Source organism: Grampus griseus (assembly GCF_964374135.1).
Source record: "Grampus griseus genome assembly, chromosome: 1".
In the NCBI taxonomy this organism is placed as follows: domain Eukaryota; kingdom Metazoa; phylum Chordata; class Mammalia; order Artiodactyla; family Delphinidae; genus Grampus; species Grampus griseus.
Window position 1 is genome coordinate 30,455,817 of NC_139017.1, and position 26,952 is coordinate 30,482,768.

General features: G+C 37.8%; 1 protein-coding gene across 1 annotated transcript in view; it reads left to right on the plus strand.

Moving 5' to 3' along the window:
• Nucleotides 1-26,952, plus strand: part of RGS7 (regulator of G protein signaling 7) — a gene marked incomplete at its 5' end in the record, with an annotated part of 606,922 nt that overhangs the window by 404,076 nt on the left and 175,894 nt on the right. Inside the window, one exon of the mRNA XM_082667794.1 lies at nucleotides 25,802-25,852. Within this exon, the coding sequence (XP_082523920.1) occupies nucleotides 25,802-25,852 (51 nt within the window). The remainder of the gene's footprint in view (nucleotides 1-25,801; nucleotides 25,853-26,952) is intronic.

Sequence of the window (26,952 nt, forward strand, 5' to 3'; positions counted from 1 at the left end):
CTATACAAAGTGATACCCTCAAAAACACTTAGATAACTCAAAATGAAATTCTTTTTTTTTTTTCATTAACTGGTCTCTCTGCTTTTCAATTTAAATGAGTCTCTGCAATTTACCCCTTACTCAGAATGACCTTAAAGCTCCAATACGATCATGTCATTTCCTCACTTAATATCTTTCAAAGGCTTCTTGTCAACTAAGAATAAGGGGTACACAGCTTTTGGCTTACACAGCTTTTTGTGACCTGTGTCTGTTCAACTCACCAGGCTCAATCCCACCACTTTCCTTCCCCACCACCCCAACTCAGATCCAGCTGCACTAGTGATCTTAAGACTTTGGAAAAAACAGAGACTTTAGTGATGCTTTGGACTTAGTTTCAAACCAGGCTTTGACATGTCAGACATTTTGTAGGTTACTCAAAACTTTCTTGAGCTCCATCTTGTCTTCTCTAAGATGAATGAAATATCACCTACTTCATTAGATTGTTATGAGAGCCATATAAGTTCTGTTAATTTGATAGTTATATACTTTTGCATCAAATATCTAACACATAATAAATGCTTTAAATGATAACTGTTATTTTGATTACTCACCCTTTGCCTAAAATATTCTTTCTCCAGTGTTCACCTCTTCTTAAAACAGGCTTAATTCTTTCTTTAGAATTCAGCACTGATATAACTTTCTCTGAAATTCAATACTTTGGTTAAACTTACAAGAATTAAAAAAACAAAAAACTTACAAGAATTAAGTTTGAGTTTGTTACAACTGGGTTCAATCTTAATTCCATTATATTCTATTTGTATAACTTCCATCAATTAACAATTTCTCAGATCTTAAGTTTCCTCATTTGTTCAATGAGGATGAAAATCCCTATCTTATGGGTTTCTGTGAGTATTAAATCATTTTTGGAAAGGACAAATAAATCTATGCCTTCTTTCCCAACACACAAAAGTTCTCTCACTTCCACTTTTTCTCTCTATCTCTCAAAATGAAATTATTAAAAAATGTTGATACAATCCATAGGATGGCAGAAAAAAAGAACATGGAGAGAAGAAAAACATGTAGAAAAACCAGAAAACAAAAAATAAATGGCATGCTTAAGCCTTAACATATCAATAGTTACATTAAATGTAAACTTGATAACACACCAATTAAAAGACAAAAGTTGGCACAGTGGACAAAAAATCATGACCCAACTACATACTTTCTACCAGAAACTAACTTTAAACATACTGATATAGGCAGGTATATAGTAAAAGGGTAGGAAAAGTTACATTATGCAAACTTTAATCAATGGAAAGCTCGAGTAGGTATATAAATTTCACACAAAACAGACTTCCTTACAAGGAAACACATAAGAAATAAAGAAAGATAGTAAATAGAGAGTTTAATTCTCTAAGAAGACATAACAAACTTAAATGCGTATATACCTAAAAAGAGAACATAAAAATACACAAACCAAAAATGGGTAGAACTGAAAATAGAAATAGACATCTCCATTATTACGATTGGAGATTTTGAAACTCTTCTAACTGATAAATCAAGCAGCATTTCCCACACTTACTCTCACCGTCCCAAATAAGAGACACTATGGTTTTCTCAGAACACGATTTGGAAAAAGCTGCTCTGATTGGTCAGTAATCATCTTGAGCTCTGGGAGAGGGTGAGAAACAATCCTTAGGGTCATCTCAATTTCCTTTTATCCCTTCATTATAGTCATTTTTACTGCCTTCTTGTTTTTGCAGCCTATCTTTAAAGATTCTTAGGCTTTGAAAAGACACAAAATCCTTGCTTTGTGTCTAAAGAGATCTTTTTGTGGTTTATGGAATTTACACAGCAAACTTTAAAAATCCAGATAAATTCCCATGGTCTTCATTAAATATCTGCTTAAAAAACAACTAGGAGCTCTACCCAATAAATCTAACTTATTTTCACTGTGCTTCACTAAAAGATATGGAAATGTATTTTTACTCTATCTTCAGTGCACATTAGTAGTAATTGCTGTGAATATTTGGGCTTTTGTCTCTGTATTTTTTCTTTTTTTTCATTTACATTTAGGTAATATATTTTAGTGTAGAAGGTGAGGTAGAATGTCACCTTTATTTTTACATTTTAATATACATTTTAAATGATTTTATTGTCATAATACACTTCATATATGGTAGTATTACCTCTCATTTCTCTACTCTTTCAAAAATATCCTGTGGTTTTCGGCCTCGGTGCATGACTCAGCTCAGTCCACTTCAAGATGCTGACAAACAGGTCTAGCCACAGAGCCTGTTGAGCTTTACCCTACATGACCATGGGCACTGGCAGCTGTGTTGGGCCATCTTGCCTGTAGGATGAAGCAGTGCCTTCAGATGCCTGCCTCCTTGTACTTCCAAGAGATTCGTTCAAGATGGCAGAGTAGAAGGACACGCTCTCACTCCCTCTTTCAAGAACACCAGAATCACAACTAAATGCTGAACAATCATCAACAGGAAGACACTGGAACTCACAAAAAAAGATACCCCACATGCAAAAACAAAGGAGAAGCCACAATGAGATGGTAGGAGGGGCGCTATCACAATAAAATCAAATACCATAACTTCTAGGTGGATGACTCACAAACTGGAGAACACTTATACCACAGAAGTCCACCCACTGGAGTGAAGGTTCTGAGTCCCACGTCAGGCTTCCCAAACTGGGGGTCCAGCAATGGGAGGAGGAATTTCTAGAGAATCAGACTTTGAAAACTAGCAGGATTTGATTGCAGGACTTCAGCAGGACTGAGGGAAACAGAGACTCCACTCTTGGAGGGCACACACAAAGTAGTGTGCACATCAGGACCCAGGGGAAGGAGCAGTGACCCCATAGGAGACTGAACCAGACCTACCTGCTAGTGTTGGAGGGTCTCCTGCAGAGGCGGGGGGGCAGCTGTGTCTCACCAAGGGACAAGGACACTGTCAGCAGAAATTCTGGGAAGTACTCCTTGGCATGAGCCATCCCAGAGTCAGCCATTAGCCCCACCAAAGAGCCCGGGGAGGCTCCAGTGTTGGGTCGCCTCAGGCCAAACAACCAACAGGGAGGGAACTCAGCCCCACCCATCAGCAGACAAGCGGATTAAAGTTTTACAGAGCTCTGCACAACAGGGCAACAGCCAGCTCTACCCACCACCAGTCCCTCCCATCAGGTAACTTACACAGCCTCTTAGTTAGCCTCATCCACCAGAGGGCAGACAGCAGAAGCAAGAAGGACTACAATCCTGCAGCCTGTGGAACAAAAACCACATTCACAGAAAGATAGACAAGACAAAAAGGCAGAGGACTGTGTACCAGATGAAGAAACAAGATAAAACCCCAGAAAAACAGCTAAATGAAGTGGAGATAGGCAATCTTCCAGAAAAAGAATTCAGAATAATCATAGTGAAGATGATCCAGGACCTCAGAAAAGGAATGGAGGCAAAGATCGAGAAGATGCAAGAAATGTTTAACAAACATCTAGAAGAATTAAAGAAAAAACAAACAGACATGAACAGTACAATAACTGAAATGAAAACTGATACACTAGAAGGAATTAATAGCAGAATAACTGAGGCAAAAGAACAGATAAGTGACTTGGAAGACAGAATGGTGGAATTCACTGCTGTGGAACAGAATAAAGAAAAAAGAATGAAAAGAAATGAAGACAGCCTAAGAGACCTCTGGGACAACATTAAATGCAACAACATTCGCATTATAGGGGTTCCAGAAGGACAAGAAAGAGAGAAAGGACCAGAGAAAATATTTGAAGAGATTACAGTTGAAAACTTCCCTAACATGGGAAAGGAAATGGCCACCCAACCAGGAAGTGCAGGGAGTCCCATACAGAATAAACCCAAGGAGAAGCATGCCAAGACACATAGTAATCAAATTAACAAAAATTAAAGACAAAGAAAAATTATTGAAAGCAGCAAGGAAAAAACAACAAATAATATACAAGGGAACTCCCATAAGGTTAACAGCTGATTTCTCAGCAGAAATTCTACAAGCCAGAAGAGAGTGGCATGATATACTTAAAGTGATGAAAGGGAAGAACATACAACCAAGGTTACTCTACCCCGCAAGGATCTCATTCAGATTTGATGGAGAAATCAAAAGCTTTAGACCAGCAAAAGCTAAGAGAATTCAGCACCACCAAATCAGCTCTACAACAAATGCTAAAGGACCTCCTCTAAGTGGGAAACACAAGAGAAGAAAAGGACTTACAAAAACAAACCCAAAACAATTAAGAAAATGGTAATAGGAACATACATATCGATAATTACCTTAAACATGAATGTATTAAATGCTCCAACCAAAAGATACAGGCTTGCTGAATGGATACAAAAACAAGACCCATATATATGCTGTCTACAAGAGACCCACTTCAGACAGAGGGACACATACAGACTGAAAGTGAGGGGATGGAAAAGATATTCCATGCAAATGGAAATCAAAAGAAAGCTGGAGTAGCAATATTCATATCAGGTAAAATAGACTTTAAAATAAACAATGTTACAAGAGACAAGGAAGGACAATATATAATGATCAAGGGATCAATCCAAGAAGAAAATATAATTATAAATATATATGCACCCAACACAGGAGCGCCTCAATACCTAAGGCAACAGCTAACAGCTCTAAAACAGGAAATCAAGAGTAGCACAATAATAGTGTGGGACTTTAACACCTCATTTACGCAAATCGACAGATCATCGAAACAGAAAATTAATAAGGAAACACAAGCTTTAAATGACACAATAGACCAGATAGACTTAATTGATATTTATAGGACATTCCATCCAAAAACAGCAGATTACACTTTCTTCTCAAGTGCACATGGAACATTCTCCAGGATAGATCACATCTTGGGTCACAAATCAAGCCTCAGAAAATTGAAATCATATCAAGCACCTTTTCTAACCACAACGCTATGAGATTAGAAATGAATTACAGGGAAAAACACGTAAAAAACACAAACACACGGAGGCTAAACAATACGTTACTAAATAACCAAGAGATCACTGAAGAAATCAAAGAGGAAATCAAAAAATACCTAGAGACAAATGACAATGGAAACATGACAATCCAAAACCTATGGGATGCAGCAAAAGCAGTTACAAGAGGGAAGTTTATAGCTATACAGGCCTACCTCAAGAAAAAAGAAAAATCTCTAACAAACAATCTAACCTTACACCTAAAGGAACTAGAGAAAGAAGAACAAACAAAACCCAAAGTTAGGAGAAGGAAAGAAATCATAAAGATCACAGCAGAAATAAATGATATAGAAACAAAGAAAACAATAGCAAAGATCAATAAAACTAAAAGCTGGGTCTTTGAGAAGATAAACAAAATTGATAAACCATTAGCCAGATTCATCAAGAAAAAGAGAGGACTCAAGAAAATTAAAAATGAAAAAGAAGTTACAACAGACACCGCAGAAATACAAAGTATCCTAAGAGACTACTACAAGCAACTTTATGCCAATAAAATGGACAAACTGAAAGAAATGGACAAATTCTTAGAAAGGTATAACCTTCAAAGACTGAACCAGGAAGAAATATAAAATATGAACAGACCAATTGCAAGTAATGAAATTGAAACTGTGATTAAAAACCTTCCAACAGGGCTTCCCTGGTGGCGCAGTGGTTGAGAATCTGCCTGCCGATGCAGGGGACACGGGTTCATGCCTGGTCCGGGAAAATCCCACATGCCGCGGAGCGGCTGGGCCCGTGAGCCATGGGCGCTGAGCCTGTGGGTCTGGAGCCTGTGCTGTGCAACAGGAGAGGCCACAACAGTGAGAAGCCTGCGTACTGCAAAAAACAAAACAAAACAAAAAAAAACCTTCCAACAAACAAAAGTCCAGGAGCATATAGCTTCACAGATGAATTCTATCAAGCATTTAGAAAACCAGTCATTCTCAAACTTCGAAAAAATTGCAGAGGAAGGAAAACTCCAAACTCATTCTGTGAGGCCACAATCACCCTGATACCAAAACCAGACAAGGATACTACAAAAAAAGAAAATTACAGACCAAATCAGTGATGAATATAGATGCAAAAATCAACAAAATACTAGCAAACAGAATCCAGCAACACATTAAAAGGATCATACACCATGATCAAGAGGGATTTATCCCAGAGATGCAAGAATTCAATATACACACATCAGTCAATGTGATACACCGTATTAACAATTTGAAGAATAAAAACCATATGATCATCTCAATAGATGCAGAAAAAGCTTTTGACAAAATTCAACACCCATTTATGATAAAAACTCTCCAGAAAGTGGGCACAGAGGGAACCTATTTCAACATAGTAAAGGCCATATATGACAAAACCACAGCAAACATCATTCTCGATGGTGAAAAACTGAAAGCATTTCCTCTAAGACCAGGAACAAGACAAGGATATCTTCTGTCACTACTATTATTCAACATAGTTTTAGAAGTCCTAGCCATGGCAATCAGAGAAGAAAAAGAAATAAAAGGAATCCAAATTGGAAAAGAAATAGTAAAAGTGTCATTGTTTGCAGATGACATGATACTATACATAGAGAATCCTAAAGATGCCACCAGAAAACTACTAGAACTAATCAATGAATTTGGTAAAGTTGCAGGATACAAAATTAATGCACAGAAATCTCTTGCCTTCCTGTACACTCATGATCAAAAATCTGAAAGAGAAATTAAGGAAAAACTCCCATTTACCATTGCAACATAAAGAATGAAATACCTAGGAATAAACCTACCTAGGGATACAAAGACCTGTATGCAGAAAACTATAACACACTGATGAAAGAAATTAAAGATGATACCAACAGATGGAGAGATATACCATGTTCTTGGATTGGAAAAATCAATATCGTGAAAATGACTACACTACCCAAAGCAATCTACAGATTCAGTGCAAGCCCTATCAAATTACCAATGGCATTTTTTACAGGACGAGAAAAAATATCTTAAAATTTGTATGGAGACACAAAAGACTCAGAATAGCCAAAGCAGTCTTAAGGGGAAAAAACGGAGCTGGAGGAAACAGACTCCCTAACTTCAGAATATAGCATAAAGCTACCGTAATCAAGACAATATGGTACTGACACAAAAACAGAAATATACATCAATGGAACAAAATAGAAAACCCAGAGGTAAACCCACACACCTATGGTCAACTAATCTATGACAAAGGAGGCAAGGATATAGAATGGAGAAAAGGCAGTCTCTTCAGTAAGTGGTGCTGAGAAAACTGGACAGCTACATGTAAAAGAATGAAATTAGAATACTCCCTAACACCATACACAGAAATAAACTCAAAATGGATTAGAAACCTAAATGTAAGACTGGGCACTGTAAAAACTCTTAGAGGAAAACATAGGAAGAACAATCTTTGACATAAATCACAGCAAGATATTTTTTGATCCACCTCCTAGAGTAATGGAAATAAAAATAAACAAATGGTACCTAATGAAACTTAAAAGCTTTTGCACAACAAAGGAAACCATAAACAAGACGAAAAGACAACCCTCAGAATGGGAGAAAATACTTGCAAATGAATCAATGGACAAAGGATTAATCTCCAAAATACATAAACAACTCATGCAGCTCAATATTAAAGAAACAAACAACCCAATCCAAAAATGGGCAGAAGACCTAAATAGACATTTCTCCAAAGATGACATACACGTGGCCAAGAAGCCATACAGATGGCCAAGAAGTACATGAAGAGCTGCTCAATATCACTAATTATTAGGGAAATGCAAATCAAAACTACAGTGAGGTATCACCTCACAGCAGTTAGAATGGGCATCATCAGAAAATCTACAAACAACAAATGCTGGAGAGGGTGTGGAGAAAAGGTAACCCTCTTGCACCATTGGTGGGAATGTAAATTGATACAAGCCACTATGGAGAACAGTATGGAGGTTCCTTAAAAACCTAAAAATAGAATTACCATATGACCCAGCAATCCCACTCCTGGGCATATACCCAGAGAAATCCATAGTTCAAAAGACACATGCACCCCAATGTTCATTGCAGCACTATTTACAATAGCCAGGTCATGGAAGCAACCTAAATGCCCATCGACAGTCAAATGGGTAAAGAAGATGTGGTGCATATATATACAATGGAATATTACTCAGCCATAAAAGGGAACAAAACTGGGTCCCATTTGTAGAGACGTGGATGCATCTAGAGACTGTCATACAGAGTGAAGTTAGTCAGAAAGAGAAAAAGAAATATCATATATTAACGCATATATGTGGAACCTAGAAAATGGTACAGATGAACCGGTATGCAGAGCAGAAATTGAGACACAGAAGTAGAGAAAAAATGTATGGACACCAAGGTGGGGGAAAGTGGCTAGGGTTGCGGGTTGTGGTGGTGGGATGAATTGGGAGATTGGGATTGACATGTATACACTGATGTGTATAAAATGGATGACTAATAAGAAAAGTAAAAAATAAACTTACAAAAAAAAAGATAAGACAAAAATCAATGAAAATGAAACCAGAAAAACAATAAACAACAACAAAAAATGTGTCTACAATCATTTGTATTATTTTTTAGAATCCACAGATAATAGAAAATAAAACTTGTGGTTACCAAAGGGGAGAAGGAAGTTGGAAGGGACAAATTAGGGTTATGGGATTAATAGATACAAGTTGCTATATATAACATAGCTAAGCAACAAGGATATACTGTATAGCACAGGAAATTATACCCATTATCTTATAATAACCTAGAGTGGAATAAAATATACAAAAATACTGAGTCACTATGCTATATACCTGGACCTAACACAATACTATAAATCAACTATACTTCAATAAAAAAGAATGTACATAACCACTAAAAAAAACTGTACAATCTCAGTTTTATATTGATTACAAGTTAATTGATAATATTTTAGAAATATATTATTAAAATTAAAAAAATATTCTGGGTATTTTGCATGTCTAGTTTTCTATGTGAACATTAGAAACAGCTACTATAATTATAAAACCAAAATTCCATTCATATTATTAAGTTCTATATTATTGTAATTTATACAGATTTAACTTTTTATAATAGGCCCCTTGAAAAAGTGACATTCTTTGAAGTCTTATTTGAGTTGTTAGATACTTTATTTATTTATTTATTTATTAACATTTTTATTGGAGTATAATTGATATACACTGTTGTGTTAGTTTCTGCTTTATAACAAAGTGAATCAGCTGTATATATATACATATTTACCCATATCTCCTCCCTCTTGTGTCACCCTCCGACCCTCCCTACCCCACCTCTCTAGGTGCTCCCAAAACACCAAGCTGATCTCCCTGTGCTATGTGGCTGTTTCCCACTAGCTATCAGTTTTACATTTAGTGGTGTATATATGTCCATGCCACTCCCTCACTTCGTCCCAGTTTACCCTTCCCCTCCCCATGTCCTCAAGTCCATTCTCCATGTCTCTGTCTTTATTTGCTGTCCTGCCCCTACGTTCTTCAGAACTTTTTTTTTTAGATATCATATATATGTGTTAGCATATGGTATTTGTTTTTCTCTTTCTGACTTACTTCACTCTGTATGACCGTATCTATGTCCACCCACCTCACTACAAATAACTCAATTTTGTTTCTTTTTATGGCTGAGTAATATTCAATTGTATATATGTGCCACATCTTCTTTATCCATTAATCTGTTGATGGACACTTAGGTTGCTTCCATATCCTGGCTATCATAAATAGAGCTGCAATGAACATTTTGGTACATGACTCTTTTTGAATTATGGTTTTCTCAGGGTATATGCCCAGTAGTGGAATTTGTGGGTCGTATGATAGTTCTATTTTTAGTTTTTTAAAGAACCTCCATACTGTTCTCCATAGTGGCTGTATCAATTTACATTCCCACCAACAGTGAAAGAGGGTTCCCTTTTCTCCACACCCTCTCTAGCATTTATTGTTTGTAGATTTTTTGATGATGGTCATGCTGAATGGTGTGAGGTGATACCTCATTGTAGTTTTGATTTGCATTTCTCTAATGATTGGTGATGTTGAGCATCCTTTCATGTGTTTGTTGGCAATCTGTATATCTTCTTTGGAGAAATGTCTATTTAGGTCTTCTGCCCATTTTTGGATTGGATTGTTTGTTTTTTTGATATTGAGCTGCATGAGTTGCTTGTATATTTTGGAGATTAATCCTATATCAGTTGTTTCTTTTGCAAATATATTCTCCCATTCTGCAGGTTAGCTTTTCATCTTGTTTATGGTTTCCTTTGCTGTGCAAAAGCTTTTAAGTTTCATTAGGTCCCATTTGTTTATTTTTGTTTTAACTTCCATTTCTCTAGGAGGTGAGTCAAAAAGGATCTTGCTGTGATTTATGTCATAGAGTGTTCTGCCTATGTTTTCCCTCCAAGAGTTTTATAGTCTCTGGCCTTACATTTAGGTCTTTAATCCAGTTTGAGTTGATTTTTGTGTATGGTGTTAGGGAGTGTTCTAATTTCATTCTTTTACATGTAGCTGTCCAGTTTTCCCAGAACCACTGTTGAAGAGGCTGTCTTTTCTCCATTATGTATTCTTGCCTCCTTTATCAAAGAAAACGTGACCATCTGTTTGTAGGTTTATCTCTGGGCGTTCTATCCTGTCCGTTGATCTGTATTTCTGTTTTTGTGCCAGTACCATCCTGTCTTTTTTACTGTAGTTTGTAGTATACTCTGAAGTCAGGGAGCCTGATTCTTCAAGCTCCATTTTTCTTTCTCAAGATTGCTTTTGCTATTTGGGGTGTCTTGTGTTTCCATACAGATTGTGAAATTTTTTGTTCTAGTTCAGTGAAAAATGCTAGTGGTAGTTTGATAGGGATTGTCTTGAATATGTAGATTGCTTTAGGTAATATATTCATTTTCACAATGTTGATTCTTCCAATCCAAGAACACGGTGCATCTCCCCATCTGTTTGTATCACCTTTAATTCCCTTAGTTAGTGTCTTATAGTTTTCTGCACACAGGTCTTTTGTCTCCCTAGGTAGGTTTATTCCTAGGTATTTTATTCTTTTTTTTGCAGTAGTAAATGGGAGTGTTTCTTTAATTTCTCTTTCAGATTTTTCATCATTAGTGTATAGGAAGGCATGAGATTTCAGTGCATTAATTTTGTATCATGCAACTTTACCAAATTCATTGATTAGCTCTAGTAGTTTTCTGATAGCATCTTTAGGATTCTCTATGTATAGTATCATGTCATCTGCAAACAGTGACAGTTTTACTTATTCTTTCTGATTTGGATTCCTTTTATTTCTTTTTCGTCTCTGATTGCTGTGGCTAAAACTTCAAACACTAAGTTGAATAATAGTGGTGAGAGTGGGCAACCTTGTCTTGTTCTTGATCTTAGTGGAAATGGTTTTACTTTTTCACCATTGAGGACAATGTTGGCTGTGGGTTTGTCATATGTGGCCTTTATTATGTTAAACTCCCTTTATGCCTCTTTCTGGAGGGTTTTTATCGTAAATCGGTGTTGACTTTTGTCAAAAGCTTTTTCTGCATCTATTTAGATGATCATATGGTTTTTCTCTTTCCATTTGTTAATTTGGTTTATCACATTGACTGATTTGCATATATTGAAGAAACCTTGCATTCCTGGGATAAACCCCACTTGATCATGTTGTATGATCCTTTTAATGTGCTGTTGGATTCTCTTTGCTAGTATGTTGTTGAGGATTTTTGCATCTATGTTCATCAGTGATATTGGCCTTTAGATTTCTTTCTTAGTAACATCTTTGTCTGGTCGAATCTGAATGAGATCCTTTCTGGGTATAATCTTAGTTGTAGGTTTTTCTCTTTCATCACTTTAAATATGTCCTGCCCCTCCCTTCTGGCTTGTAGTGTTTCTGCTGAAAGTTCAGCTGTTAACCTTATGAGGATTCCCTTGTATGTTATTTGTTGCTTTTCCCTTGCTGCTTTTAATATTGTTTCTTTGTATTTAATTTTTATAATATGATTAATATGTGTCTTGGCACGTTTCTCCTTGGGTTTATCCTGTATGGACCTCTCTGTGCTTCCTGGACTTGATTAACTATTTCCTTTCCCATATCAGGGAAGTTTTCAACTATAATCTCTTCAAATATTTTCTCAGTCCCTTTCTTTTTCTCTTCTTCTTCTGGGACCCATATAATTCAAACGTTGGTACGTTTAATGTTGTCCAAGAGGTCTCTGAGACTGTCCTCAATTCTTTTCATTATTTTTTCTTTATTCTGCTCTGTGGTAGTTATTTGCACTATTTTATCTTCCAGGTCAATCATCTGTTCTTCTGCCTCAGTTATTCTGCTATTGATTCCTTCTGGAGAATGTTTAATTTCATTTATTGTGTTGTTCATCATTGTTTGTTTGCTCTTTAGTTCTTCTAGGTCCTTGTTAAACGTTTCTTGTATCTTCCCCATTCTATTTCCATGATTTTGTATCATCTTTACTATCATTACTCTGACGTCTTTTTCAGGTATACTGCCTATTTCCTCTTCATTTATTTGGTCTTGTGGGTTTTACCTTGCTCCTTCATCTGCTGTGTATTTCTCTGTCTTCTCATTTTGCTTAACTTACTGTGTTTGGGGTCTCCTTTTTGCTGGCTGCAGGTTTGTAGTTCCCATTGCTTTTGGTGTTTGCCCCCAGTGGGTAAGGTTCTTTCACTGGGTTGTGGAGGCTTCCTTGTGGAGGGGAGTGGTGCCTGTGTTCTGGTGGATGAGGCTCGATCTTGTCTTTGGTGGGCAGGACCATGTCTTGTGGTGTGTTTGGGGGTGCCTGTGAACTTTCTATGATTTTAGGCAGCTTCTCTGCTTATGGGTGTGGTTGTGTTCCTGTCTTGCCAGTTGTTTGGCATAGGGTGTCCAGCACTATAGCTTGCTGGTTGTTGAGTGGAGCTGTGTCTTTGCATTGAGATGGGGATCTCTGAGAGAGCTTTCACCATTTGATATTATGTCGAGCCAGGAGGTCTCTGGTGGACCAATGTCCTGAACTCGGCTCTCCCACCTCAGAAGCTTAGACCTGACACTCTATTGGACCACCAAGACCCTGTCAGCTACACGGCTCAGAAGAAAAGGGAGGAAAAAAAAGAAAGAAAAAATTAATTAATTATTTAAAGTTATTAAAATAAAAAACTTTTTAAAATTATTAAAATAAGAAAGTAATAAAAACAAAAAGCAAGCCAGAAAGAAGAGAGCAACCAAACCAAAAACAAATCCACCAATTCTAACAAGGGCTAAAAACTATACTAAAAAGAAAAAAAGGACACACAGAACACTAGGACAAATGGTAAAAGCAAATCTATGCAGAGAAAATCACACAAAGAAGCATACACATACACACTCACAAAAGGAGAAAAAGGAAATATATATATATATAAAAGAAAAAAAGGAAGAGAGCAACCAAATCAATAAACAAATCTACCAATGATCATAAGTTCTAAATACTAAACTAAGGTAAAGATAAAACCAGAAACAAATTAGATGCAGAAAGCAAACTCCAAGTCTACAATTGGTTCCAGCCTCCACTGCCTCAGTTTCAGGATGATTCCTTGTCTATTCAGGTATTCCACAGATGCAGGGTACATCAAGTTGATTGTGGAGCTTTAATCCGCTGCTCCTGAGGCTGATGGGAGAGATTTCCCTTTCTCTTCTTTGTTCGCACAGCTCCTGGGGCTCAGCTTTGGATTTGGCCCCGCCTCTGCGTGTAGGTCACCTGAGGCCATCTGTTCCCTGCCCAGACAGGACAGGGTTAAAGTATGAGCTGATTAGGGGCTCTGGCTCACTCAGGCCAGGGGGAGGGAGCAGTGCAGAATGTAGGTCAAGCCTGCAGTGGCAGAGGCTGGCATGATGTTGCAACAGCTGAGGCGTGCTGTGTGTTCTCCTGGGGAAGTTGTCCCTGGATCACAGGACCCTGACAGTGGTGGGTCGCACAGGCTCCCTGGTGGGGAGGTGTAGATAGTGACCTGTGCTTGCACACAGGCTTCTTGGTAGCTGCAGCAGCAGCCTTAGCGTTTCATGCCCATCTCTGGTGTCCACGCTGATAGCCACGGCTCGCCCCCATCTCTGGAGCTCGTTTAGGTGGTGCTCTGAATCCCCTCTCCTCGTGCACCCCAAAACAATGGTCTCTTACCTCTTAGGCAGGTCCAGACCATTTCCCAGACTCCCTCCTGGCTAGCTGTGGCTCACTAGCCCCCTTCAGGCTGTGTTCACGCAACCAACCCCAGTCCTCTCCCTGGGATCTGACCTCCGAAGCCCAAGCCTCAGCTCCCAGCCCCCACACAACCCAGCGGGTGAGCAGACAAGCCTCTCAGGCTGGTGAGTGCTGGTTGGCAGCCATCCTCTGTGTGGGAATCTCTCCACTTTGTCCTCTGCACCCCTGGTGCTGCGCTCTCCTCTGTGGCTCTGAAGCTTCCTCCCCCCGCCCAACCCCGGTCTCCACCAGTGAAGGGGCTTCCTAGTGTGTGGAAACTTTTCCTCCTTCACAGCTCCCTCCCAGAGGTGCAGGTCCTGTCCTATTCTTTTATCTCTGTTTTTTTTCTTTTTTCTTTTGTCCCACCCAGGTATGTGGGGAGTTTCTTGCGTTTTTGGTCTTCTTCCAGCATTCAATAGGTGTTCTGTAGGCGTTGTTCCACATGTAGGTGTATTTTTGATGTATTTGTGGGGAGGAAGGTGATTTCCATGTCTTACTCCTCCACCATCTTGAAGGTCCCTCCCGTCTCTTTAATTTTCAGATTCAGGTTATGTTTACAAAGGCCCGTATTTTCTGTGATTCTACTTTTGGTTCAGGGCCATAGCACTCTGAGTAAGAACCTGGAAAGAAAATGTAATCAACCACATAATTTGCTTTTGCCATCATATCTACAAATGGCATTTAAATGTCCTCTTTTCTTTAAAGTGTTGTAGACCAAGACTTAAAATGTGTTCCAGGTTTAGCAAAAGGAATAATATCTGTTTTAATTATTACTCTGGATTTCAGGGTTGTTATTAGCTATGGAAGATTGTAAGACATGCTTTTACATTATAACTTTGACCCAGTTTCAATCTGTGACCACAACATAATTTTAATTCTATGAAAACTGGATAATCTTTTCTAAATAAAGCTGATATATAAAAATCCAGGCATAACAATAATCAATTGGATGTTATTCATTTTAGAAAATAAATTCTTTCCTTAAAAAGATACACACTCATATAAAAACACCCAATTGCATATACACCATGAGGTTCTTTTGCATAGCTCTTTTACTACACATGAAGTGTGTCTTTATTCACACACACAAAAATGTATTCACAGTCTTTCAGGAATATAATAATTTCATAGAACAAAATATTTATATTTATAACAAAGCAGAATAGCATGCTCATTTCATTCACAATTTGACATGCTTTTGCGCTCCACCTCCTCTCTCTTTTCTGCTTTTTTTTCTGATAGAAATATAAAAGCTAAAGAACTCAAGGAAACTGTGGTTTAACCTGTTGGTTTGTCTGCCAAGTAATCATTCTTTCTGGAAACTCTTTCCATCTATGCCTCCCACCAGCACAGCTGTGTTTATGATCCCACCTTTCTTACCACAGTTGACTGATACAGGAATGAGTACCTTCCCCAAACTAAGGCCCTCCATCAGAAATTAGGAGCTGTGACTACAAAATTTTAGCCTCAAACTACCTGCTTCCTTCAGTGAAGGAGATGTAAACCCAGGAAGTATGAGCCCTTAGGACCCACTTTGTGGATGAGAAACAGCAGAGACTGTTTTTTAGAGAGAAATACATCCAGAGAGGAACCACAAGGAACTCTCATGTCATCAGAGTCCTGTTTCCATTTTTCCTTGAGGCCCAAATGTATCCTTTCCCTTTGGTCCAGGATACCTTTTAGCAAATTCCTTAATTAATTTGTTTATTTTTTATACTTCCCTCAAAGACTGTTCTTTGTAATCATAAGTGTCCTAATGAAAGAACTCAAATTTTATTGTTATTGATATATTAATCTGAGATATTAGCAAGAAAGTGTCAATGGAGACTCTTCAAAATAGAAGTACCATATGATCCAGTGATTCCACTTCTGGGTATTTATTTGAAGGAAACAAAAACACTTACTTGAAAAGATATCTGCACCCTCAAGTTCACTGCAGCATTATTTATAATAGTCAAGGTATGGAAACAACCTAAGTGTCCATAGATGGATGAATGGATAGAGAAAATGTGGTATGAGATATTATTCAACCATAAAAAAGAAGGAAATCTTGCCATTTGCAACAACATGGATGGACCTTGAGGGTATTCTGCTAAGGGAAATAAGTCAGACAGAAAAAGAGAAACACCAGATAATGTCACTTACAAGTGGAATCTAAAACAACAGCAACAAAAACCTGAACTCATAGATTCAGATAACAAATGGGTGGTTGCCAGAGGCGGGATTTGGGAGGGTGGGAGAAATGGTGTGAAGTGGGTGAAAGGTACAGACTTCAGTTATAAAAGAAGTAAGCCCAGGGGATGTAATGTACAATATATTGAATATAGTTAATAATACTGTATTGTATAATTAAAAGTTGCTAAGAGAGTAGATTGTAAAGGTCCTTGCCACAAGAAAAAAAAAACAACTTTGCAGCTATATGAGGTGATGGTTGTTAATTGGACTTATTGTGGTGATCATTTCATGGTATATACAAATACTGGATCATTATGTTGTACACCTGAAACTAATATAATGTTATATGTCAGTTAAAAAAAAGAAGCAATGCCCTCCAGCCAAAGACCACCAGGAACACACCTATGATTGAACAAATTGAGTTTATTACTCTTAAGCGAGAGAGAGCACACACCCTAGGGAAGCCAAAGGATGTCTCAGTAACAAAGTGTTAGAAATAATCTATTACAGGATTTAGACTTTGGATGCCCTATTGGATCCTCAGACCTGACGATGGTTGTGCAGTTGCATTTAAGATGGGACAGGATACGTCAGCAAGCAGGAACACAAGTAATCATCAGAAACAAAACGTTGTTTTTAGATATTAGCAATTACTTATTCTAAAGATTAAGGAAAGATTCAGTTCATTCTTTCAGCTTTACAAATGGGTAATATATCAGCTTACAAAAAAAAAACCTTTATTTTTTTAAATCTTAAAGAAATACTGCAGTAAAAATTAAACTGAATTAAATTATTTTTGCACCAAGAATTTTAAAAATTATGACAGCGATACACAAGGGTGTCATTAAATGTTGGATGGGAATGACTGTTAGGGCTGATTTTTCAGTGTTTGGGGTCCTTTGTGCATAAAGTACATGTCTATAAACATTGAAGCTATACCTACAGTAAATGTTTAATAGTGATCTGTGTTAGAGCACTTTGAAGAGAATGAGGGAAATGTGATTAGTAAGACATCATTTCTTCCCTCAAAGGACTCACAGAAGAGTAAATCTGCTTCACTCCACATTCTTTCCTACTTGTCCCTAAAACTATAGGTCTACAGCAAGATTTTCATAGAAACTCAATAAATGTGCATTATATACTATTTAATGATGATGATGATAAACATTTATTGTTCCTATTTCAAGGAACCAAGAATAATGTTGGAAAAATATTTTCCAGATATACAGGATGTTATATTTAGTGAGAGATCCTGAGAATACTTAACCCATAAAAAACAGGGACTATTTATGGTATTTGTTAAATAAAATACATTCATATTGCCAGGACCATGTCTATGTGGTTCTGAGGGTTCAGCAAAGTATTTAGGCAGTGCAAAGAGCCTACTACTCATTTTCCTGAAAGAGAAATATTACAAAGGTCAATGTCTTTGCCTCAGGAATATTTGGAACCCTTCCATTGTGATTAAGAGCTAAATGTTTTCATTAAAAGCTCTAACAGAAATTACAAAAAGAAGGTTTTTTGTTAAAGATACAAATCAAAATTGTAACATTTTGGTTGCTTACAAAGTCCTCATATATCATATTTGCAAACATTTCACAATATTTTTCTTTTGGTGAACCTCAGTTTCAGGTTCAGAGTGTGGATAGCTATAGTTGTCACTTGTAGGTGAGGATGTGCTCTAACTTGTAGAGGGTATATGGCCTGCAATGGAAGTATAGTAGGCTCTGCCCGGAGCATAGTCCAAGCCTTGTCACTCGGCATCAGACCAGACTTGGGGAAGCCCCTTTACTACTCAGGTCCATGGCATGGGTGAGGAAATAATATTGATGTCTAAATGTCTTTGATTCCTTTGCTTTAATTATGGATGGAGTGGTGAATTGATAGCCTTGAAAAGGGAAAATTATCACCGTGAAGGGTGATTACGGTAGCTGAAAATTACAGGCCAGTCAAATGTTCTTTGTATGACCAATGCCATCGTTTTGTAAATTCTCTTAGAGTAGCATATGAGGAGGGGAATCTTGCTGTTTGTTCATCTAGTCTTTTAACATTTACTCATCACCTTTTATATGCCAGGCACTGGTCTGGGTGCTTGAGATCCAAAGATGAATAACACACACCCTTACCTCCAAGGAACTCATGATGCAATGGGAAAGACAGACAAAAATTAACAAAAGGTAATAAAACCATTGACAAGTGTAATGAATGATGAGGATATTAATAGGTCTTAGCAGAGAAAGACTTTACCTGGCAAGGTGAGATAGGGATGAGCAGAGTAGACTTCCTGGAGTAGTTAATATATGAACTGAACTTTATGAAATCAGTTGGGATTAACCAAAGGAAAAAGAGGCAGAGACAGAATAGCGTGAGCAAAGTCATGGAAATAAGAAACAATATGGCATGTGCAGAACTATGAGCAGTACGTAAGGAACATTTTTGCTTTGCTTGTTTTGCTTGTTTTCATTGCAAATCATAGATTATGGGATTATACAATAATAAAGCTTCCACTGCTCCTGCTAAGTAGAGAGAACACATAATTTTGTAACTCTAAAAGTGTTAGATGCCTCTAAGATTTCAAGACAAGAGTATGGGCACTGATCAGGGCTAAACTTTCCAGAAGTTGCAATCACAGAGACAAATTTACCTCTTAGGGCCGTGGTCCCCAACCTTTCTGGCATCAGGGACCAGTTTCATGGAAGACAGTTTTTCCATGGACCAGGGTGCAGGGGGATGGTTTCGGGACGATTCAAGAGCATTACATTTATTGTGCACTTTATTTCTATTATTATTACATTGTAATATATAATGAAATAATTATACAACTCACCATAATGCAGAATCAGTGGGAGCCCTGAGCTTGTTTTCCTGCAACTAGATAGTCCCACCTGGGGGTGATGGGAGACAGTGACACTCAAAGTGTGTTGCTTATGTTCAGTCTACTCCCCAACTTCATTTTGGTCGCTGTCACTGCAGAAAACCCTGCTTCACAGAGATAGGGCGTTGGGAATGGAAGCAGGCTTTTCAGTGCTTTTGTGGCAATCTCAGGATATTCCACCTTGACTTTAATCCAGAACGTATGGAGATTTGAAGTTGTCTCAAACATACTTTTAAGGCCACCGTCATTTGTGATCTCAAGCAGTTGATCCTCTTCTAGCACAGACAAAGTCGATTTCACCTGGCTTATTCACAAATGGGTTGTGTATCCATTCCTTCCCAGTTCGGGGGTCTTTTGTGGTTAGGAAGAAATGCTCAAACTCTTCTGAAAGCTGAGATAGGTGATCATGCACCAGCTGGGAGAAAGAAGGCCCTGGCTCAGCCTCTTTCAAAATCTTTGCTAATGTTTGAAACACGTCAAAAATCCCAATGTTCTCTTGTCACCCCCATAATTCCAGTTTGCATTGAATGCAGCCACTTTATCTGTTGACTTGAACACCGTTGTTCTTCTCCCCTGAAGTGACAGATTGAGTTTGTTAAGCAGGTTGAATATGTCACACAAGTAAGCAAGTTTTGTGACCCATTCTGTGTCACTGAAATGTGCTGCCAGTGGTGACTGTGTTTCTAAAGAAATCTCTGGAGTGGCTCTTGTAACTCAAAAACTCTGGCCAGTGAACTTCCTTTAGAAAGCCATCTCACTTCTGTGTGTAAGAGAAGATGTGTTGCTCTGCGTCTATCTCCTCACAGAGCTGCACAAACAGACGTGAGTTAAGGGCATGTACCTTAATGTGGTTGATAATTTTAATCACATCCTGCGAAATGTTGTTAAGTTCAGGTGATATTTTTTGACTAGCCAACATTTCTCTATGGATGACACAGTGCATAGACTCACATTCAGAAACAACCTCTTTGACCCGAGTAGTGAAACCAGAAAGCTATCCAGTCATGGCAGCCGCTCCATCCGTGCATATACCGACACAAAATGACCAATTCAGTTTTCCTGATATGTAACCATTCAAAGACTTGAATAGCTCTGCACCTGTGGTGTTAGTTGGCAACAAAAGTGCATGAAACACATCCTCAGGCACATCCTCCTGAAAAATATATCACACAAAAGCAAGCATTGTTGTCTTGTTGTCAAGATCGGTAGACTCATCAACTTAGATTGCATATCATGGTGGCTCATTAATCCTCTCTAACAATTGTGCCTCAATATTCTCTGCTGTTTCATTAATTCATTTAGTTATGGTGCTAGCTGAAAGAGCACCAATTGTGCCACCTTTTGAACTGCAACCTCTCCTAAAAGTTCACGACAAATGTCCTTAGCAGCAGGCAGGATCAACTCTTCACCAATAGTAAAGGGCTTCTTAGCTTTAGCAATGTGATTAGCCACTAAGAATGATGCTCTCAGTGCAGACACCTTAGATGAAGTGGTGGCCTTCAGCAATTCTTCTGTTCTTCCTGTTCACGTTTTTTTCTCTTGAAAAATTCCAAAGGCTTGTCTTTTAATGCAGAGTGCTTGGTCTCCATGTGGTGAAGCAGTTTTCAAGGTTTCATGGCTTTGTTGGATAGCCGGTTGCTGCATATTATACAAAGTGGGCTTGGAGAATGTGAATCACCTGTTGCAGTGAACCTGTAATTTAAGTAGGACTCTTGATATTTTCTTTTAAATGCAGCTTTCTTTTTGTTGGCAGTCTTAGAGTCTTCTACTCTTTCACCATTGGGTCTTTCCCCTTTCCAAAGAAGCTCTCTAACGACGTTTGTTTTTTCCTCTTTTTGGCTAGGGTTAGCTTGTGGGCTTACCAAAACTGTGACTGAGACAGGTGTGCAGTGAGGGAAAGAGAGGCAGAGAGAAGTGGTAAATAAAATAATGGGAGGGCCACACGCAGACTAAAGTAAGTGTCGGATTCTGACTTATACCCTGCCACCAGATGCAGCTGTACAATTGAAGTACATCAAGTCACTTGCCACTATAAAGCCTGCCACCAGATGCAGCTTAATTGTCACTTGCCACTCACTGATAGGGTTTTTTTTTTTTTTTTTTTTTGGCTATGTTGGGTCTTCGTTGCTGTGTGCAGGCTTTCTCTAGTTGCGGTGAGCAGGGGCTACTCTTCATTGTGGTGCACGGGCTTCTCATTGTGGAGGCTTCTCTTGTTCTGGAGCATGGGCTCTAGGCGTGCAGGCTTCAGTAGTTGTGGCTCATGGACTCTCTAGAGCGCAGGCTCAGTAGTTGTGATGCATGGGCTTAGTTGCTCCGTGGCACGTGAGATCTTCCCACACCAGGGATCAAACACGTGTCCCCTGCATTCGCAGGCAGATTCTTAACCACTGCACCACCAGGGAAGTCCCACAGATAGGGTTTTGACATGAGTCTGCAAGCAACTGATTTATTATGGTCTCTGTACAGTCAAACCTCTCTGCTAATGATAATCTGTATTTGCAGCCGCTCCCCAGCGCTAGCACCACCACTTCAGCTCTACCTCAGATCATCAGGCATTAGATTCTCATAATGAGTGCACAATCTAGATCCCTGGCATGCGCAGTTCACAGTAGGGTTCGCGCTCCTATGAGAATCTAATGCCACCGCTGATCTGACAGGAGGCGGAGCTCAGGCAGTAATGCGAGCGATGGGAAGCGGCTGTAAATAACGATGAAGCTTTGCTCTCCCGCTGCTCACCTCCTGCTGTGTGGCGCAGTTCCTAACAGGCCATGGACCGGTATTGGTCTGTGGCCCAGGGTTTGGGGATCCCTGTCTTAGGGTATAAGATACTGTTGCATCTCTTAACTAGTTTCACATTTTTTTTTAAGAAATAAACAAAGCCAAACAAAACATCCTGCTTGTTACTCTGATGTCCTCAGTATAAAGATAAATGAAATTAGAACACACCATAACACCATACACAAAAATAAACTCAAAATGAATTAAAGACCTAAATGTAAAGCCAGACACTATTAAACTCTTAGAGGAAAACACAGGCAGAAAACTCCATGATATAAATCACAGCAAGATCCTTTTTGACTCACCTCCTAGAGAAATGGAAATAAAAACAAAAGTAAACAAATGGGACCTAATGAAACTTAAAAGCTTTTGCACAGCAAAGGGGACCATAAATAAGATGAAAAGACAACCCTCAGAATGGGAGAAAATATTTTCAAATGAAGCAACTGACAAAGGATTAATCTCCAAAATTTACAAGGAGCACATGCAGCTCGATATCAGAAAAACAAACAACCCAATCCAAAAATGGGCAGAAGACCTAAATAGACATTTCTCCAAAGAAGATATACAGATTGCCAACAAACACATGAAAGAATGCTCAACATCATAATCATTGGAGAAATGCAAATCAAAACTACAATGAGATATCATCTCACACCAGTCAGAATGGCCATCATCAAAAAATCTACAAACAATAAACGCTGGAGAGGGTATGGAGAAAAGGGAGCTCTCTTACAGTATTGGTGGGAATGTAAATTGATACAGCCACTATGGAGAACAGTATGGAGGTTCCTTAAAAAACTAAAAATAGAACTACCATACGACCCAGCAATCCCACTACTGGGCATATACCCTGAGAACACCGTAATTCAAAAACAGTCATGTACCACAATGTTCATTGCAGCTCTATTTACAATAGCCAGGACATGGAAGCAACCTAAGTGACCATCAACAGATGAATGGATAAAGAAGATGTAGCGCATATATACAATGGAATATTACTCAGCCATAAAAAGAAATGAAATTGAGTTTTTTGTAATGAGGTGGATGAACCTAGAGTCTGTCATACAGAGTGAAGTAAGTCAGAAAGAGAAAAACAAATACCGTATGCTAACACATATATATGGAATCTAAGAAAAAAAAATGGTCATGAAGAACCTAGGGGCAAGACGGGAATAAAGACGCAGACGTACTAGAGAATGGAGTTGAGGATATGGGGAGGGGGAAGGGTAAGCTGGGGCAAAGTGAGAGAGTGGCATGAACATATATATACACTAGCAAATGTAAAATAGATAGCTAGTGGGAAGCAGCCGCATAGCGCAGGGAGATCAGCTCAGTGCTTTGTGACCACCTAGAGTGCTGGGATAGGGAGGGTGGGAGGGAAGGAGATGCAAGAGAGAAGAGATATGGGGACATATGTATATGTATAACTGATTCACTTTGTTATAAAGCAGAAACTAACCACCATTGTAAAGCAATTATACCCCAATAAAGATGTTAAAAAAAAAAGATAAATGGAACTCTAAAGTGTCCTGGATATGTACATTTGTACACGAAAATTTTAGCAGATCTGCCACTTATTTATTAAAGATAAAGCTGAGAAATTGGGAGAAAGGGGCAATTCCTTTCCACACCCCTCCTGGCCATAAAGCCATTTGAATCAGTTTTCAACATTACTATGATAGCATTTCTCTTTCAATCTTTTGGTTCCATAAGATGCTGGAATTTTTTTTCTCCCTTTCTCTGTCTCTGCCTCTCTCAACTGGGAGTTAAGGTCTTGCTGTCATAGATGCATAATAGATGAATATGGTGAACTGGATGTACATTTGACAATAAAATAATTCATAATGTGTTAAAACCATACATATATTGGGTGATCACACAACAATAAAACCACTATAATGATACTGACAGGTAATCACATTGGCTCTTTTACAGTGAACTGAGACCACCACTGTGACAGAAATACCCAAAACTAGGCCAGGAAAATAAGTTTCTTGTTTCCTGAATTAAATGTAATTTCAAATTAGACTGCTTTGTATTTCTTTCTGTTCGGGAAAGGGTGGGGGGAGAGGGAGAAAGAGAGAGGGAGACAGAAGAAAATTTTTTTTTAATAACACTTTTCTGAAGGTATTTTAAAATCACTTTTCACATTAAGAAAAAATTATAGTCCTGGAACCAATATTTGGCTCTCTTCAAGAGTAGAAATTTTCCAGTGGCTGCTCATATATTTTCCCCAAATAGATGCTCAAATGTGAAAAACGAGCAGGGCACCTGGAGATAGCTAATAATATTTAGGTACCTGGAATTCTACATTGGTCAAGTAACACTACATACACATTTGAAAAACTGAGTTTCCCCTTTTATAAAAGGGAAGACCATGCCTCAAGATAACTTAGGCTGTAAGTAATAAGTTAAGCACAACATTCTGCAACATCTGTGTTCTTATGAATGGTTTCCCCTCCTTCCTTCCCTCAGAGCTTCCTTAGGATCTAGTTGAAGTCATCCTCTCAAATGCAGTTAAATCAACGGCAGTTGTCAAGGAACAATTAATACTTGAAGTTAATATTTTTTAAATGCATGCATATTGAAATTGATGTTGGGTGTAACTGTTTTCGTAAGTTTTAGGACATTATTGTCAAGCTTGATGATCAAGTTTATTTTGAAATTAATTTTGAACTATTCTGCTTTAAGCAACTAGAATTATTTGGCCATTGTTAATATCACTCATTTGCCAGGTCTCAGGTGGGTAGGCTACAACTGTACCCAGTCTCCAAGAGAGGTAGAAATGGAATTTCAGTTCACACAAAATTTCATTCATGCAGCCCTGATACAGCTTACTAAGTATATGTAACTATTTACATTACATATTTTTTGCAGTTTTATGTAGAAATGAATTATGCTGAGAGCCAAATTAAACAGAAATGAACATCTCAGGTAAATCAGCGCCTCTTCCTGAATCTCCCATTTCTGCTCATATTTTCACCATTCCATTCATTCTTAATGCTCCTGGACTGTAAACTTTGAGTCCTCTTAATTTTCCCACTTGCCAACCCCAGACCTAGTCACAAGGTCCTAGAACAAGTCTAATTTTGTTCTAATTCACATGTACACTGAACTAGCTTAGGGCCTTATCCTTTCAATCTTGGATCACAACCCACTAGAAATGTTGGCTGCCCTGCTTTCCTTTTGACCAGCCTACGGCTCTCCACACACATTGCCAAAGGTGAGGGTCAAGGGAAGTTCTCTTGTGTAAATGAATCTTGAGTGTCTTGAAAATAGTGGAAAGACCTTTCAGTCAAAGAAAATAGTATTATAAAGACACAATACTATAACAACACAAATTTGTTGCCAAAAATGACAACCAATTTGGGTTGGCTTGAGAGTAGATACAGGGACTGGATGGGGAAAACCAGAAATGAGACAGGTATCATCTTATAAAGTATTGGTTATGCCATGCTAAGAATTGTGCTTGAAACATAGTGGGCACTCAATAAACATTCATTAAATGAATAAATCAATGAATCACTTTATCCACTACTAGTATATTAAATCTTTATGTTTAAACATTTCATATTTAATAATTGACTAGTTTGCACCTTGGCTCACTGAAGAAAAACAATGTATTCACGCTCTGTTTTCAATACTTCATATGTGGCTGATCTTTAATCTGTTATTGTAACAACTAGAAACATTCCTACTCTTATGAGTGCTAAATGTTGAGTTCTTAAGGTTAACATATATAAATAGATGTTCATATATATGTATATATATGTGTGTTTCTTTTTCTCTTTTTTCAGGGTCAGACATTGTTCAATGGTTAATAAAGAACTTAACCATAGAAGATCCAGGTAAATAAATAATTTTCCCATCGATAAAAGTATTTTCTTTGTGGTTTTAAGAAATATGTTTTTTCAGGGCTAACATGACAAGCAAGCAAACCTGAAAAATTATAATTACATTTTAACTATGTTTTTCCCATTTATACAGATTTTATGGTAGTCAATGTATATTTAACTAAATTTTATTTAGTTTACTTTAAAATTTTTTCAATATATAATGTCCTATTTTATAACATTTGATTCAGGTGATTAGCGACTGTTAGAATGGATGAGCAGTATACATGTCCATAAATAATTATACATATAATTTATAGCAAGTGATTATGAAATAATGAAATTTCGCTTCTGAAAACACATAGAACTAAATCTCATTAATTTATAATTTTGCCTTAACTCCATTTTTGCATGAGGTTTGAAAACAATGTTATTTGTAATTCCAATTTTTTATCATGCCTACATTATGTTTTTAATACCCTTATTGCAGCCATGGACTCATTTATTGTGGTGGACATTTTCTGTATTCTGCAACGCAAAACCAATGTCCACAATTTGAGAACAGTTTCTACCAGCACACTTCTTCATTGCCTAGAACATATTCTGAATTGTGAGGAATTTAATGACTTTAAAGAAATATCATGTAAAAGCCTTCATGTGTGGCAAATATTTCACATCACTGAAATAAAAGTGAGATTATTTTGTTTAGAGAATATGCTGAAAAAAACAAAAGAAAATAACATAAAAATTGGGATTACAGTGACAGAATGACATAATAGAGAAAGATGGCAATACACTAACTACACAGACACTATTCCTTCAATTTAAAAAAAAAATTGTTACGGCTTTTACTCCTGCTTCTGGTGATTACCACCTTAGAATGATTTAGAAATAATAGTACATGGAGATGCAAAGTTTTTATTTTTACTCATTTTGAGCTAACTTTATAAGGCCGTGCCACCAGAAAATATACTTCTAATTCTGTAAAAAATGTCTGTGTACATCCCCTGATCACTTGGTATATGATCTTTTAAAATACTTATTCTATCAAGTTAAACAGGAATAAAACAAGTAAGTAAAGATGAAGCAGCTACTGCCAGCATCAAATTATTACT